Below are 17,502 nucleotides of genomic sequence, written 5' to 3'. Positions count from 1 at the left end.
GTGTAAAAAAGTCACAAGTCCTCTATTTGTAACTTTTTAAATGATTGTCACATGGGAGTGGCAGGGGCTAGGACCGGAACATCGACCTTGTCAAATTTATTAAAGGGGTTGTCTCATCATGGACAATGGGGGCATATCACTAGGTGCGCAGCCTCCCTCCATTCATTTTCTATGGGGCCGGCAAAAATAGCTATTTCCGTTGGCCCCATAGATATGAATGAGAGTGGGGGCCGCCCATGCACGGTACGCTCCCATTCACTTCTATGGGGGGCCGGCTTGGTGGTGGCCGGACCGGAGTCCTCCAGCCACCGCCTTGTAGGGCTCCGTTCTCGATATAGGTGCGGGTCCCAGCGGTGGGACCCACACCTATAAGACAATGGGGGCATATCCTAGTGATATGCCCCCATTGTCCATGATGAGACAACCCCTTTGACATTTACACCTGGAAAATTGTGTAAAAGTGGATTGAAAATGACTAGAACCATGGGCTGGTGTAGTTTTCCCTCCAGGTTACATAGAGTACTGGAAGTGCGCCTAATTTATGACAAGGGGGGCTATCAAAGACTTGACGTTCACTTCTGTATTCGGCGCAGTCGCAGTGAGTGAATGCCGCTCTCCTGATGCCGGCTTCCTCACTGTGACGTAGTCGGCGGTACAGAAGTGAACAATGCAGGCGCGGGATTTTGTCAGCGATGCTGCGAACCGTGACATCGATCAAGAGGAGTGGGGCGGGAAGAACAGGGGACCTGGGCGGGATAAAGGGTGAGTGGACGGAGCCTCTAGGTGCCGATTCTACGCCCACATAGCACCTAGAGGCTCATTAGCATATTATAAAAGTGCTTATTTTATCAGAACGGCTACAGGGAGAAATGTAAAAAACATACTGTTATGTAGTGCTGACATTAGCACATTGCTAATGTCAGTCAGCTACATAACAGTAATTCTGATGGTAGAAACCCTTTAACAAAAAACTAAAGCCATAGTATGTCAGTTATCTCTATAACTGTCACTTTATCTAGCGGGAATAAGTTGTAGTTAGTTAGTTAGTAAAAGTTTACATATTACAAAAATACATTCTCCTTAGAATTGTGCACAGTATCCTCTAAATTTTACTTGTAGTTTATAAGGATATATAGTGGTATAATCCACACAAAAGAAAATAATAAGAACCTTTCTTATACCTTTATATGTGACTGGTCTAAAAAGCATGACTACTTGGTTGGATAAGAGGCACATTTATTTCAGCAATGCGGGTATAAAATGCATCCAAGATTTCTAGGACAACATATTCTTTCTAATGGAGATTAGATTAGTGCAATCCAAATTTTTCTTACATTTGGGTACAATTTGACTACCTGGAAAAAAACAAATGTGGTCTTAAAAATTAAGGTCATTAAATGCATTTTTAAAATCCATTTTTCAATTGTCATGCTTGATATTTGCAGCAGTGTAGTCACGACTGCACAGAGAATTGTGGGGGTTGAGCTTCTGAGTTTGGACACAGTGTATGTTAGCCGTTAGCAGAAGAGCATTATTAAAGATTCAACACATCCAGGTCACATTTTGTTTGCACTGTTACCATCTGGTAGGAGATACGAGACCATTAACCTCTTAGGACATACCGGTATGCCTTAGGACTTACGACGTACCGGTATGCCATGTTTGCCGAGTCCTTAAGGACCCAGGGCGTACCGGTATGTCCTGTATAGTTTTGATCACTGCCGCACGGCCGGCAGTGATCGGAACAGGGTGCCTGTTGAAATCATTCAGCAGGCACCCTGTGACGATGTCCTGTGACCCCCCCGCATTGCCGATCGCTACAAACCGCAGGTCCATTCAGACCTGCGGTTTGTAGCGCTTATGCAAGTTTCTGATTCCTGCGGTCCGTGACATCAAAGTGCCCATATTTCGATGTTAACCCCCCCTGCAGCCCTCTGTGTTTTTGTGCCTGCGGGCGCAGCGGGGGGGGGGGGGAGGATTGCGGGTGGTGCGGGAGGCGGGCGGCAGTGTGGGGGGTGGGTGCGGTGATCTTCCGCCCGCCCAGTTTATTCTCAGGATGACCGAGCGGTTGAATCAGAGTGTCAGCTCATTGCTGACACTCTGATTCAAACGGCTGACATCTGTGCAGATGTCAGCCATTTTAACCCCTTCCATGCCGCGGTCCGTAGGGACCGCTGTATGGAAGAGGTGAAGAGGGAAAGAGCTCCCTCCCTCTCCCATCGGGGGGCTGCTGTGCCTTTGCAGCCCCCGGACAGGCTGGGGTGATAGAGGGAGGGAGCCCTCCTCCCTCCCCTTCCCCGTCTGCTCAGTTGTGGCAGACGAGGAAGGTTCCCATGGCAACAGAACGCCTTCTCAGGCATCCTGCTGTCCATGGTGCTGAACAGATTTGTGCTAAAGGCAGAGATCTGTTCAGTGTAAGTGAAATACAGTATTGTACACTATATAGTGTACTGTACTGTATTTTGCAGACATCAGACCCACTGGATCTTCAAAAACCAAGTGGGTCTGGGTAAAAGAAAAGTTAAAAATGTAAAAATAAAAAAAAACATTTATCCCTAAATAAAAATTTAATTCCCTACACATGTTATATATCACCACGTCCGTAACGACCCGATCTATAAAACAGTCATGTTATATTCCCCTCACGGTGAACGCCATAAAAAATAAAACATAAAAACTATGATGAAATTGAAATTTTGCCCACCTTACCATTTAAACCGTAGTCTCATCCCACAAAAAATGAGCCCCTACATGAGACAATGGCCCAAAAAATAAAAAAAACTATGGCTCTCAGACTATGGAGACACTAAAAAAAGTTTTTTTGATTTCAAAAATGATATTATTGTGTAAAACTTAAATAAATTTTAAAAAGTAAACATAGGTATCCCTGCGTCCATAACAATCTGCTCTATAAAAATAGCACATGATCTAATCTGTCAGAGGAACGTTGTAAATAATAAAAAATAAAAACAGTGCCAAAACAGGTATTTTTGGGCAAATTTTCCATTTTAATCCATTTTTTCCCGAAACAAAGCAAGGGTTAACAGCCACACAAAACTCAATATTTATTGCCCTGATTCTTTAGTTTACAGAAACACCCCATATGTGGTCGTAAACCTCTGTACGGGCACACGGCAGGGCGCAGAAGGAAAGGAATGCCATATGGATTTTGGAAGGCAGTTTTTGCTGGACTTGTTTTTTGACACCATGTCCCATTTGAAGCCCCCCCTGATGCACCCTTAGAGTAGAAACTCCAAAAAGTTACCACATTTAAGAAACTACACCCCTCAAGGTATTCAAAACAGATTTTTACAAACTTTGTTAACCCTTTAAGTGTTCCATAAGAGTCAATGGCAAATGGAGATGATATTTCAGAATTTCTATTTTTTGTTACTTTGCTTCACAAAAAGTGTAATATAGAGCAACCAAAAATCATATGTACCCTAAAATAGTACCAGAAAACTGCCACCTTATCCCGTAGTTTCCAAAATGGGGTCAAGTTTTGGGAGTTTCTACTCTAGGGGTGCATCAGGGGGCTTCAAATGGGACATGGTGTAAATAAACCAGTCCAGCAAAATCTGCCTTCCAAAAACCACACAGCATTCCTTTCCCTCTACGCCCTGACGTGGGGCCGTAGAGTGGTGTACGACCAAGTATCGGGTGTTTCTGTAAACCGCAGAGTCAGGGCAATAAATACAGAGTTTTGTTTGACTGTTAACCCTTAGTGGAAAAAATGGATTAAAATGGAAAATTTGGCAAAAAAATGTAATTCTGAAATTTCATCTCCATTTGCCATCAACTCTTGGGGAACACCTAAAGGATTACTAGTGTTTGTAAAATCATTTTTGAATACCTTGAGGGGTGTAGTTCCTAGAATCGGGTCACTTTTGGGTGGTTTCTATTATGTAAGCCTCGCAAAGTGACTTCAGGCCTGAACTGGTCCCTAAAAAGTGGGTTTTTGAAAATTTCAGATTTGCATCTAAACTTCTAAGCCTTGTAACGTTCCCAAAAAATAAAATGGCATTCCCAAAATGATCCAAACATGAAGTAGACAAATGGGGAATGTAAACTAATAGCTATTTTTGGAGGTATTACTATGTATTATAGAAGTAGAGAAATTGATACTTGGAAATTTGCAAATTTTGGTAAATTTTGTATTTTTTTATAAATAAAAATGAATTTTTTTTCTCCATTTTACCAGTGTTATGAAGTACAATATGTGATGAAAAAACAATGTCAGAATGGTCTGGATAAGTAAAAGCGTTTTAAAGTTATCACCACATAAAGTGACACTGGTCAGATTTGCAAAAAAAGGCCAAGTCCTTAAAGGGAACCTGTCATGTGGATATTTGATTATAATCTAACTAATTATATACAATCATTAACTACTAAAAAGTGCCTTAGATGTATTCACTTACTAGTGTGACAGATGGTTACCTCATAATATACACACAAAGATGCCACATGCCACATGCTAATGAGCTGATTTGAGTCCAGCGTGATGTCATTGAGTCCAGCGTTTATTTAATTCAGAGATATAGCCATTCTCCTGCCCACCTGCTGCTGATTCATATGGAAAATAACTGTCAATCAGCAGCAGGTAGGCAGGGAGAGTCAGGAGCTCATGAATATTCAGGACTCTTCATTATCAGCTGGAGCTTTTCAATACAAGATGTTGGCAGATTGACTGGGTCAATTAAAGAAAGTGACCCAGCATTTTGCTAAGCGAATCAGTCACTTATTTATGTTGCCCTTAGTTAGGACACCATAAAACTGGTGACAGGTTCCCTTTAAGGTGAAATAGGGCTAAGTCCTTAAGGGGTTAAATCACGGACAAATAGACTGAGGAACAGCTTCTTTCCGAGGTTGGTGACCAGTGTTCCCTCTAAGCTGCGCGGGTGCGCGACCGCGCAGCAATTATTGTGCCCCCGCTCATGTCCACTCAGCACCCGCACACCCTGCCGCCGGCAAAATGCCTACACTAATGCCCACACTAATGCCCACACTCAAGATGATGTCTTCAATATGACCTGTGAGGCTCAGCGTGGCGCCGACTACACATATTACCGCTCTACTGCTGTGGCTCCTCCTTTTTCTGACTGGAAGAGGAGAGGATGACTGGACTGAGCACGCAGCAGCCAGGCGAGGTAACGTCAGCAGCGTCATCTTAGAGCCTGAGGCTAGAGTGGTTTTACTGTCAGGGTAACCCATTGGTAAAAGCTCAGCAAAGACATTATTTGAACTCATGGATTTTCACAACGGCATAATAGACTGCGCAGGAATGTATCCATCTGAGGCTCGGGGTCCAGGGGCCCCCTGGGAGTCTGGGACCCCACATACTGCAGCAATATAATACCCTGGGATACCCCAGATCACACAGGGTTGTCAGACATTAACCCCTCACACTTCTTAGCTTTTCTTCTCACAGACTCTTGTTATTTGGTTTAGCTGATACACTCGAACATGTCCACAGCTGTGGCTGCGTTACATTTACAGCAGGTTACACTTGTTTCATCCTTTTGGTTCCTGGTGCTGCCCTCCGCTATGATGCCCTCTCCTAAGGGACCCTCATCTACAGTGCCATCACCTATAGGACCCTCATCTACAGTGCCATCACCTATAGCACCCCCTTCTACAGTGCCATTGCCTATAGCACCCCATCTACAGCGCCATCGCCTATAGCACCCTCATCTACAGTGTCATCGCCTATAGCACCATCATCTACAGTGCCATCACCTATAGCACCCCATATACAGTGTCATCACCTATAGCACCTTCATCCACAGTGCCATCACGTATAGCACCCCGTATACAGTGCCATCACCTATATCACCTTTATCCACAGTGCCATCACCTATAGCATTCCCATCTACCATGTAATTTAATCTTGCCAAGAACAACAGCGTGATGGCGCTATACATTACCGTGCTAAAACGAATAGCACTATAGATGACTACAGTATACATTATAAGCCCTGTACCATGCTGTACAATATACAGTATAATCCATACACCATGCTGTATAATATACAGTATAACACCTACACTGTGGGGTTATTGTGTATATTGTACGGCATAGTGTATGGATTATACTGTATATTGTATGGCATGGTGCATATCAAGGGGAGAAACAGAACTGGATCGCACATCCACAATGTTATGCTTAGAGCTAATTAAACTCGCTTCTCAGTGCAATATTAAAGTGTACAGCCCCCCATACTACATGCTGTACAAGAGGCATTAGGGTACATTTTGATCAAAAGGCATAAGCCCACTGGTGTATGAACGTACGGCATGGGGCAGGGATTTTATAATGCATTCTGTACTGCATGGTGCAGGGATTATACTGTATACTGTACACCATGGTGTATGGATTATAATATATATTACACAGCATGGTGTAGGGGCTATACTGTATATTGTACAGCATGGTGTATTAACTATACTATATATTGTACGGCATGGTGCAGGGATTATAATGTATTCTGTATAGCATGGTGCAGGAATTATACTGTATATTACACAGCATGGTGCAGGGGTTACACTGTATTGTACGGGATGGCACAGGGGTTACACTGTATGCTCTTTGATGTGACAATTATCCTAGGTTTTCCCATCACCCACCTTTAATGGCGCTGTGCCCAGCTCTGAGCTGACCCCGCTCAGCAGCTGCCAAGGCTTAGAGGGAACACTGGTGGTGACATCATTGAATTACGCTGTTCTCTTTCTTCTATCATGTAGAAGATATATGAGATTATTATTGCTGTGGTGGTGAGATATATTGTGTTGGGTTGGGTTATAGGACAGGGAGTGAGAGGAAGCAAGTTTGGAAGGATTATGTTTTATAGTTTTTGCACTGATATGTTTTTATTGCAGTGATACTGTATGTTTATATGTATTGCACTGTATTTTATAGCTGTGGTAAATGTATTGCTAAGCATATGGTCTTGAAGTTAAAATTGGGACATTTTTGGTTCTATACTACTGCTGGATAACTGAGTTAAGAACCAAATTTCATTGTCTTATATCATATGTCAAAATAGATTGATTCAGATTTTGGAGAATTGTTTATCATTAATACTAACATGAATATATTGATTTGTAATTGTTTAGTTAGTCTGTCCTGACAAGTTTCTTTAAAGGGAATATGTCACCCCAATTTTGGACTATTATCTATACAGTAATACAGGTATAGTACTACAGGTAAGGATTCTAGATCACTACTCTTTTTTCCTATTGCCCCCTGTTTACCTGCTGACAGAACTGAAAGCTGCACTGAAATACACAGTCCAGACTAATGTGCTGTTCTAACATAATGGAAAGAACTTTTGCGCATGCAAACCAGCCCTGACAATGTATTTCAACACAGCTCTGAGTGCTGACAGCGAGGGAACGGGAGGCAGTGGGAATATAAAAAGTTGCAATTTGGACTCTATATCTGCAGTACTACTGATGTAATACTGTAGAAATTGGTCCGAAATTGGGGTGACAGATTCTCTTTAGGCCTCATGCACACGACAGTAAATAATGGCCATGTGACGGCCGTCTAAGTAACGGCTGTCACAAGGCAATTTTTAGCACCTATTTTTGGCCATTTTCACGGTCAGACGGACCTATTGAAATCAATGGGACCGTTTTTAACAGACGATTGACAGGCGTGCACCCGTCTAACAGTCGTTAAAAATTGGTACACTTTACCCAAGAGGAGGTAAAAAAAAAAAAACTCACCTCATTCACTTGCTCGCGGTGCAGCAGTCTCTTCTTTTTTCATTGAGCAGGACCTGCTGAACGACCTGCGATATGCGTGGTGACGTAACCACTTGGGAGCGCGCAGTGACGTGGGAGCATCGCACACCTTCGGCAGGTCCCGTTCAGCGAAGAGAGAAGAGACTGCTGCAGCGGGAGCAAGTGGATAAGGTGAATGTATTTTTTTGGCAAAATAAACAAAAAAAAAAAAACAGTGGTGGGCCATTATGGGGGCATTATTTAAACCACGGGGAAAATTATTTAAGATGGAGCCCTACATTGGTGGCGGACATTAAAAAAATAATTCTTACACTATGGGTGGCATTATTTAAGATGGGGGACTACATTGGGGGCATTATTAAAGCTGGAGGTGGTAAAAAAAAAAAAAATCATACACTGTGAGGGACATTATTTTAGCTGGGGACCTACATCGGGGTATTATTAAAGCTGGGGGCACTATAAAAAAATTATTTAGACCTTGGAAGACATTATTTTAGCTGGGGCCAAAATAGGGGGCATTATTAAATAGGACCTTTCATGGGTCCAAACATTGTAAGATAACTATCTGGACATGTAAAGCGGCGCACAGGGATCTTACTACACTTACTATTATCCGTGGGTGCTGCTCCGTTTGCCCCTACTGTGGCCCCATTACCTTCTCCCACGCTGTATGGTAATTGCTACTATCGGTAAACCAGGGATAAGTCTGCCCTGTATCTTCCTGGGCGTTCCTTCTCCCTGGCTCAGGTCCTAAAGGTGGGAGCCACTGGTGTAGCTATAGGGATCACAGCAGTTGCAATTGCGACCAGGCCCCTAAGCCAGGGGGGCCAATAGGGCCCCCCAGAAGAGAAAGAGTGCTTCAATGCTGCACACCTACCGCGCTCCCACGGTGAGTCACTTACAGAGGTGGAGGCAGAGCATGTGCATGTGTGCAGCGGGACAGGGAGTGCCAGGGGTGCTTTGAAGTGGCGGTGGATCGTGCAGGCAGTGGGACTCGGTGAGGATTGTCGGTAAACACACACCTGCTCACACCCCTGATAGGCAAATGTTATGGTAGACCCTACAGAGCTACAGGATCTGAATGTTTGGTTGTATAAAGGACCTTTGGTGATGTCATGATCACGTGTGTAGGAGAAGTCAGCACTGCACTTGGTCAGAAGAACCATCTGTATAAACTGCTGAAGAGCAGTGTATGTAATGTGCACGGTGGTGCTGTGTGTAAATGTGTGTGCAGCAGAGCTGTATGTGTAGGGTGGGGTGCATTTTGTCCTGTTACCCTTTGGGTAAGTGAAAAATGTGGGTGTAAAGCAACTTTTTTTGTGAAAAAAATGCAATTTTTTATTTTCATTGTGAAGTGTTTCCTAATTCTAGGAAACACCTTTGAGGTCAAAGTGCTCAGTACACATCTTGAAACATTCCTTGAGGGGTGTAGTTTCCAAAATGGGGTCACTTTTTGAGGGTTTCAACTGTAGGGCCACCTCAGAGTGTCTTCATATGCGACATAGCTCCCAATTACCATTCCAGCTTACTCGGCTCTCCAAAAGCCATATAGTGCTCCTTCCACTCTGAAGCCTGCTGTGTGCCCATACATAATTTTTTGAGCACATATGGAGTGTTTCTGTAAACTCCAGATTCAGAGTAATAGATTTTGAGTTTTGTTTGGCTGTTAACCATTGATGTGTTGCAGCAATAATATTCAAATTTTAAATCTGCTAAAAAAAAATAGAAATTTCATTCTCATTTTCCTTTAATTCTCGTGGGAGACCTAAAGGGTTAACAAAGTTTGTAAAATAAGTTTTGAATAGCTTGAGGGGTGTAGTTTCTAAAATGGGATTGTTTCTAATATGTAAGCCCCACAAAGTGACTTTGTAACTGAACTGGTCCTTAAAAAATTTGGTTTTGGAAATTTTCTTAAACATTTTAAGATTTGCTTCTAAACTTCTAAGCCTTCTAACGTCCCCAAAAAATTTAATGTCATTTTCAAAATGATCCAAACATGAATTAGACATATGGGAAATGTAAAGTAATAACTATTTTGGAGGTATTACTATATATTTTAAAAGTAGAGAAATAGAAATTTGGAAATTTGCTAATTTTTCAATTTTTTTTTTTTTTACCATAAATAAAAATGAAATATTTTGACTCAAATTTACCACTGTCATGAAGTACCATATGTGACGAGAAAAGAATCTCAAAATGGCCTGGATAGGTAAAAGCATTCTAAAGTTTTCACCACATAAAGTGACACATGTCAGATTTGCTAAAAATTGTCTGGTTCTTAAGGTGAAAAATGTCAGGGTCCTGAAAGGGTTAATGAAGTGGAGGCAAGGTCAATAACTTCGAGGTCTAGCATAAAGGGGTTTAATAGTTTTGGTCAGCTGTAGTTAACCATAGTATCATCTGCTGACCATTGTAACAGGCTGAGTAGTCACACTAGCCAGGGTCAAAACAGAGGGGTTAAACGTCAAAGCAAAACATTATGCATCAGCAATAACAGAAACAAACCAAGTCAGAACCATGGGAGACAAAGGTACAGAGGTGCTAAGGCAGGAGACTGGTCACTTAAATAGTTTTAGGTCTAACATAGTAAGGCCTCATGCACACGACCGTTGTTTTATTCCGTGTTCGTTGCGCCGTTTTTCATGATTTTCTGCAGACCCATTGATTTTCAATGGGTCAGTTGAAAACTCGGCTAATGCACCATTTGCCATCCGCGTCCGTGAGCCGTAGTTCCAGTCCGTCAAAAAAATATAACCTGTCCTATTATTTTAGCGGAAAACGGTTTGCGGACCCATTCAAGTCAATGGGACCGCTAAAAAACGCGGAGGCACACAAGATTGTCACCCGCGTCCGCTTTTTTCCTATCATTTGCATGGCAAACCTGTCTTAGACTTTTTTTACATTCCTTTATGTCTGGTGGTCCTCCCAAAATAAAGGAAGACACACGGAAACAAAAACGGAAACGGATCACGGAACAACGGAAACCCATTTTGTCGAAAGGAACACAACAACGGTCGTGTGCATGAGGCCTAACAGGAATAAATACGAAATACATGGACTAATCTGGCACACATAAGAACTAGGTATAATGTAATAATTGACATTGAGCAATCTCAATCTCTAGCAAGTTCCGCAGACTACTGATCTCACTGATTGACTCTCAAGCCAAGCCGCCCCCACTCACCAAAGGTACGACCACACAGCGTGGTTGTGATCCACACGGGTCCCAGACAGCTGCGGTCAAAAACAGAATCAAGACAGCGCAGTATGGTCATACCCTAACTCTTTGCCTGGCTTCTGGAGCCAGAACAGGTGGACTTATCACAGCTCCCAGGCAACAACTCCCTCTTCTACCTACTTTCCTGACTTCTGAAGCAGAGAATATTAAAGAGGACTGAGAACAAGTACATCTGGCATGTAAAGTTTTTGCATGCCCCTGTTTCTAACACCATGGTCTTTCCATTATAGATGTAAAATTCCCAACTATCTGTTGAACTTGCCTTCTTTATACATGCACCTGCTGCGTTTCCCTTCTGCCCAGCCATCTGCTAGAGTGTATACTCTGTAGCTCTCAAGGAGTGTGTGAGACTCAGACTAGCTAATAGTTTTGGTACAGACTCCAGAATCTCTATATGATTTGGCAATACGTATTGCACTAGAAAACATTAGGTGACAGGCACAATGAAACACAAAGCTGAAAAGAGGACATCTCGATGGGTAAACATCGAGACATATTTGCCCATACTCTAGGGTAGTGATGGCTAACCTCCTGTACTCCAGCTGTGGTGAAACTACAACTCCCAGCATGCTCCATTCATTTCTATGTAGTTCTGTGAACAGCCAAGCAAGGGGGCATCTTGGGAGTTGTAGTTTTACCACAGCTGGAGTGCCAGAGGTTAGCCATCAAAGCTTTAGGGTCTACCATTAGATCATAATCTACAACCACTAGATCATAATCTACAACTACTGACTTAGGTGAAGAGGGAACATTTCCATATATAGATATGTTTCCTTATCGTATATGCAATTTTTTTTTACAGTTATTGGGTAATGATATCTTAGGGGGTAAAGGAGCTACAATGTTAAATTGAAACGTAGATACAAGATGTGTGTGTATATATATATATATATATATATATATATATATATATATACACATATACACACACACATACAGTATAATATATATGATTAAAAAGTAATAAAAACTGCACATACCGACTGTAGAAATCCTCTCGGTAGTAATCGTAATCAAACTCATAAGTGCTAAGGAAAGAAAACAAAGAACAATAATGATCTGGTGCCTGAAATAATTACATTCATTGATGTCTGTCGAATGAACGTTGCAATTTAGCTCCATACTGAAAGACATCACTGAAAGACATTACTGAAAGGCCTATTTTGTGAAAGTGCCTATAAGATTAGTTAAGCATGGTAATTTCACAGTCGTCTAAAATGTCACATCAAACTACCATTACAGCTACAGAACGTTTCAGACAGCGTAGAAAACTATGGAGGAGAACAAATTATTAGCATATTGTATCATTTGTGACCTGTGGATGAATATTAATAAGGCTTCTGCTCCTAGATGCATATGCCAAATGCTTTACCTTCTAGTCAGTTTATTAGCATTTTTAGGTCTGACTTTTAATTCACAAGTCTGAAAAACGTTTTTATTTTTTTTCAAAAACACTTTTTAACAACACATACAGTGGGATGCGAAAGTTTGGGCAACCTTGTTAATCGCCAAGATTTTCCTGTATAAATTGTTGGTTGTTCCGATAAAAAATGTCAGTTAAATATATCATATAGGAGACACACACAGTGTTTGAGAAGTGAAATGAAGTTTATTGGATTTACAGAAATTGTTCCCCTCCTCTTTTAATTTTCTCTGAAGAGTAGCAACATGGGGGTCTCAAAACAACTCTCAAATGACCTGAAGACAAAGATTGCTCACCATCATGGTTTAGGGGAAGGATACAGAAAGCTGTCTCAGAAATTTCAGCTGTCTGTTTCCACAGTTAGGAACATATTGAGGAAATGGAAGACCACAGGCTCAGTTCAAGTTAAGGCTCGAAGTGGCAGACCAAGAAAAATCTCGGATAGACAGAAGCGACGAATGGTGAGACCAGTCAGAGTCAACCCACAGACCGGCACCAAAGACCTACAACATCATCTTGCTTCAGATGGAGTCACTGTGCATCGTTCAACCATTCGGCGCACTTTACACAAGGAGATGCTGTATGCGAGAGTGATACAGAGGAAGCCTTTTCTCCGCCCACATCACAAAAAGTGCCGCTTGAGGTGGGCTAAATCACATTTGGACAAGCCACCTTCATTTTGGAATAAGGTGCTGTGGACTGATGAAACTAAAATTGAGTTATTTGGCCATAACAAGGGGTGTTATGCATGGAAGAAAAAGAACACAGCATTCCAAGAAAAACACCTGCTACCTACAGTAAAATATGGTGGTGGTTCCATCATGCTGTGGGGCTGTGTGGCCAGTGCAGGGATTGGGAATCTTGTCAAAGTTGAGGGACACATGGATTCCTCTCAGTATCAGCAGATTCTAGAGACCAATGTCCAGGAATCAGTGACAAAGCTGAAGCTGCGCCGGGGCTGGATCTTTCAACAAGACAACGACCCTAAACACTGCTCAAAATCCACTAAGGCATTTATGCAGAGGAACAAGTACAACGTTCTGGAATAGCCATCTCAGTCCCCAGACCTGAATATAATTGAAAATCTGTGGTGTGACTTAAAGAGAGCTGTTCATGCTTGGAAGCCATCAAACCTGAATGAACTAAAAGATGTTTTGTAAAGAGGAATAGTCCAAAATACCTTCAACCAGAATCCAGACTCTCATTGGAACCTACAGGAAGCGTTTAGAGGCTGTCATTTCTGCAAAAGGAGGATCTACTAAATATTGATTTCATTTATTTTTTGTGGTGCCCAAATTTACGCACCTGCCTAATTTTGTTTAAACAAGTATTACCTTTGTGTTTCTTGTTACAAATACTGCTGCTTTGTCGGTAGTGCAACGCATTGTGGGAGTGCAAACCATCCTGGGAAAGAGAAGTCTCCATTCACCAGGACACATCAGCAGAGTTGTCCTTCTGCATATCCCCTTCTCAAACTCCACCATCCTTGTAAAATCATATCTGGTGAGAGATCTACCTTTGTTTCAGGGATATTATGTTATGCAGAGCTGTTTAGTCAATTGTAATTGTTACTCAGGGAGTTGTTACTACTGTTAGTTAGACATGTAGGCCTATGTTAGGCAGCCATTTTACCATGTGCTTCAGTGTTATGCAAATGTTATAGTAGATGCTATTCTATATGTTATACTTATACATGCTATTTGTATTCTTGCAGTTTTTCCACACACTTGTACAATCTCTCACTTACGCGCATCTCACAGAGAGTACAACCTGTTGACCAATAAACAAGTTAGACTACAAAGGCAGTCCTCTTTGGAAGACAGGAATGGTTTATGCTGAATGTCAGACTACACACTGTGTGAACGTGTATGAAGACAGAACAAAGTGGCAGGATAACATTACAACTTGCCAATTGCATCCTGTGTAGTTGCAGCAATAAGGCACATCCTCTCCAGTCATGGGCTCCACTGACCTGGTAGAACTGATCATGCCTCCCATCCTGTTAGCTCACAGATTCTCTCTGCTGGACAGCTTTTAGGCTACTTTCACACTGGTGTTTAGGCTCTCTGTTTGTTAGATCCGTTCAGGGATCTCACAAGCGGTCCAAAACGAATCAGTTTTGCCCTAATGCATTCTGAATGGAAAAGGATCCTCTCAGAACCCATCAGTTTGCCTCAGTTCTGTCTCCATTCCGCTTTGCCTGCAGTGTTTTAGTGTCTGTCTGACGAAGCTGAGCCAAACAGATCCGTTCTGACACACAATGTAAGTCAATGGGGACGGATGCGTTTTCTATGACACAATCTGGCACAATAGAAAACTGATCCATCCTCCATTTACTTTCATTGGTGTTCAAGACGGATCCGTCTTGGCTATGTTAAAGATAATACAAACGGATCTGTTCTGAACGGATGCAGATGTTTTTATTTTCTGAACGGATCCGTTTGTGCAGATCCATGACGGATCCGCACCAAACGCGAGTGTAAAAGTTGCCTACACATTCCCTGCTGCCTGCCGCCCACTACCTGGAGCTCTCTGGCTCTGCAGAGCTGGGCTGTGTGAAGCAAGTGAAGGAGGCATCTGTGTGCTACAGTCTGAAAGGCAGGCAGACACTTGCACTTCGTGTGCACTTCTCTCTCATTGACAGTGACACAGTGTGGAGGAGACTGAGCAAATAAGAAACCTATCAGGCTGCAAGCAAGAGGAGAAAGTGTGAGCATTTCCCCAGGCCAGTCCCCAAAGAAAACTTTCATTTTCAATTTAAAAACTTTGTGACTCTCACAAGGAACTACAGCTCCCAGCATGTTCTGGCAGCTGCAGACCTTCAAGACTTGCCCAGGCTTTTTCTATTGATAACTTATTCTCAGGATAGGTCATCAATATCAGATCGGCGGGGGTGCGACACCCAGCATTCCTGGTGGTCAGCTGTATAAGGTGATGAGCTGCAGACCTTCAGGACTTGTCCCGGCTTTTTCTATTGATAACTTATCCTCAGGATAGGTCATCAATATCAGATCGGCGGGGGTGCGACACCCGGCACCCCCAGTGATCAGCTGTATAAGGAGACGGTGCGTGCAGTATGCACGTGCCGTCTCCCTTCTCTGTCTTTGGGACAGCAGCAGCGGAGAGGAAGAGAGAAGGGAGACTGCACGTGCGCACTGCACGCGCAATATTCCCATACAGTTAATCAGTCTGACACCCAGCAACGCCACCAATCTGATATTGATGACCTATCCTGAAAATAGGTCATCAATAGAAAAAGCCCGGAGAACCCCATTAATGTAAACCACAGTTGCAATTGTAGTGTCCCACTATGTAAAGGTGGGCACTACTAAGGGTCAATTGGGTCATGTTGTCCCCCACCTCCTGTGGGAGATTGCTATTGTTTTTTGTATTGTATGTAATGCATATTTTCATGTTATCTCCTGTGTGCCAGGCCTGCTAGGGGTGTAGTTTCTCCTCCTAAGCTGTAGAGGGAGCTAGGGAACCCCCTAGTATATATAGTTAGGCCCAGACAGGAAAGAGTTAGTTCAGTCTAGTCCAGGAGGCTAAGTAGTTCAGTCTAGCCTGCCTGAAGTCCTGAGCAAGTGAAGCTCAGAGGTTAGTCCAGGAGAAGAAGTTTCCTCCTGAATTTATCCTGCATCGTGCAAAGTACAGAGCAGTGCTAATTTTATCCAGCCAAGCAGAAAGCTGAAGGGCAGAAGTTTATTTACAGCAAGAGGATTTATACCAGAGGAGGTTTCCCTACCCAAAGATAAAGCCAGCTATTAGGCATACGGGCCTTGGAGACAGCCAGACAGGATTCTGCAGAAAGTACAGCCTGATCTGTGAGTTTTATTCCCTCTGAGTTATCTTGCTAGGATTCCACCTGCCATTTATGTAAAGCCTGACTGATACCAATATCCTTCATATGGAACTGTCTGAAGCTTGTACATAGTTGAACTGTTCAGTAAAGAGGAATTCTAGTTCACCATAATCGTGTGTACCTCCATTATTCCTCCTAACAATTGGTATGCAACCGTTACCGGCACTGGCGTCATGAACTGTAAGGGATCTTTCCACAGGCTTGCTAAACCTACAACACCCAGGGCATCTCACCTACCACCCGGCCTGGTCCCTATATCTAGAGAGTGCCCCAGAGCAGGCGCGTACATACAGGGGTCGCAGCGGTCGCAGTTGCGACCGGGCCCGGCACTCTAGGGGGCCCGGCCGCCTGTGGACCCCTGGCCCCTGCAGTAGTGCTGTACCCAAGAAGGCAGCTGGGGCCCGCAGATTTTAAAAGTTTTAATAGGATATGGCCGGTCGGGCCCCGGCCTCTGTGCCTGGCCGGTGGTGCAGCACTGCGCACTCGCAGTAAGTAACTTACGTGGTGGCCCCTCCTCCATCCAGGGCTGCTGCCAGTGCCTCGCTCCAGACCCGTGACACTCGCATCAGGTCTCGCGGGATCACGCTGCTTGACGGGATGACGCGGCCGACGCACCCTTAGAAGACTGGATTATGAACAAGACGGCGGGAGCAGAGCAGGTTCAGAGTAGGTAAGTTTTTTTTTTTTTGTTTTTTTTTATAACACAGGGAGCATCTGGCCCAGTGGGAATCGCAGCAAATCCTTCATAGGGGCCCTATATACAGAGGGGGCAATATATATATATATATATATATATACTCTAGGAAAAATGAGCGGCACTCCAGAAGTAAAAGTGGTGAACCCTTTATTCACACCAGTGGTGCAACGTTTCGGCTCAGATCGCGAGCCTTCCTCAAGTGAGGAAGGCTCGCGATCTGAGCCGAAACGTTGCACCACTGGTGTGAATAAAGGGTTCACCACTTTTACTTCTGGAGTGCCGCTCATTTTTCCTAGAATATTCATCAGGGAAGTCAGTCCATTCCCTTTGGGACGTGCACCCGTTTTCTCACTTGGGAGCCAGTGCCGCCATTTTTCTTCATTTATATATATATATATATACATATACACACAGGGCCCCTGTATATATATCCATGTTGCCCCCTTTGTATATATTCCATTTGTCCCCTGTGTATATATTCAACTTTTTGCCTCCGCTGTATATATATTCCATTTTGCCCCCTGTAACTGAGAGGGA

General features: G+C 43.2%; 1 protein-coding gene across 2 annotated transcripts in view; it reads right to left on the bottom strand.

Moving 5' to 3' along the window:
- Positions 1 to 17,502, bottom strand: part of RALYL (RALY RNA binding protein like) — a 641,777-nt gene that overhangs the window by 69,716 nt on the left and 554,559 nt on the right. For both annotated transcript variants that reach the window (XM_044294718.1, XM_044294719.1), the window contains one exon: positions 11,964 to 12,011. In XM_044294718.1, coding sequence (XP_044150653.1) covers positions 11,964 to 12,011 — 48 coding nt within the window. The remainder of the gene's footprint in view (positions 1 to 11,963; positions 12,012 to 17,502) is intronic.

The sequence above is a fragment of the Bufo gargarizans genome, chromosome 5 (assembly GCF_014858855.1).
Source record: "Bufo gargarizans isolate SCDJY-AF-19 chromosome 5, ASM1485885v1, whole genome shotgun sequence".
NCBI classification, from domain to species: Eukaryota; Metazoa; Chordata; class Amphibia; order Anura; family Bufonidae; genus Bufo; species Bufo gargarizans.
The sequence above is the reverse complement of the archived record's forward strand: the minus strand, read 5'-3'. Positions and strand labels throughout refer to the sequence as shown.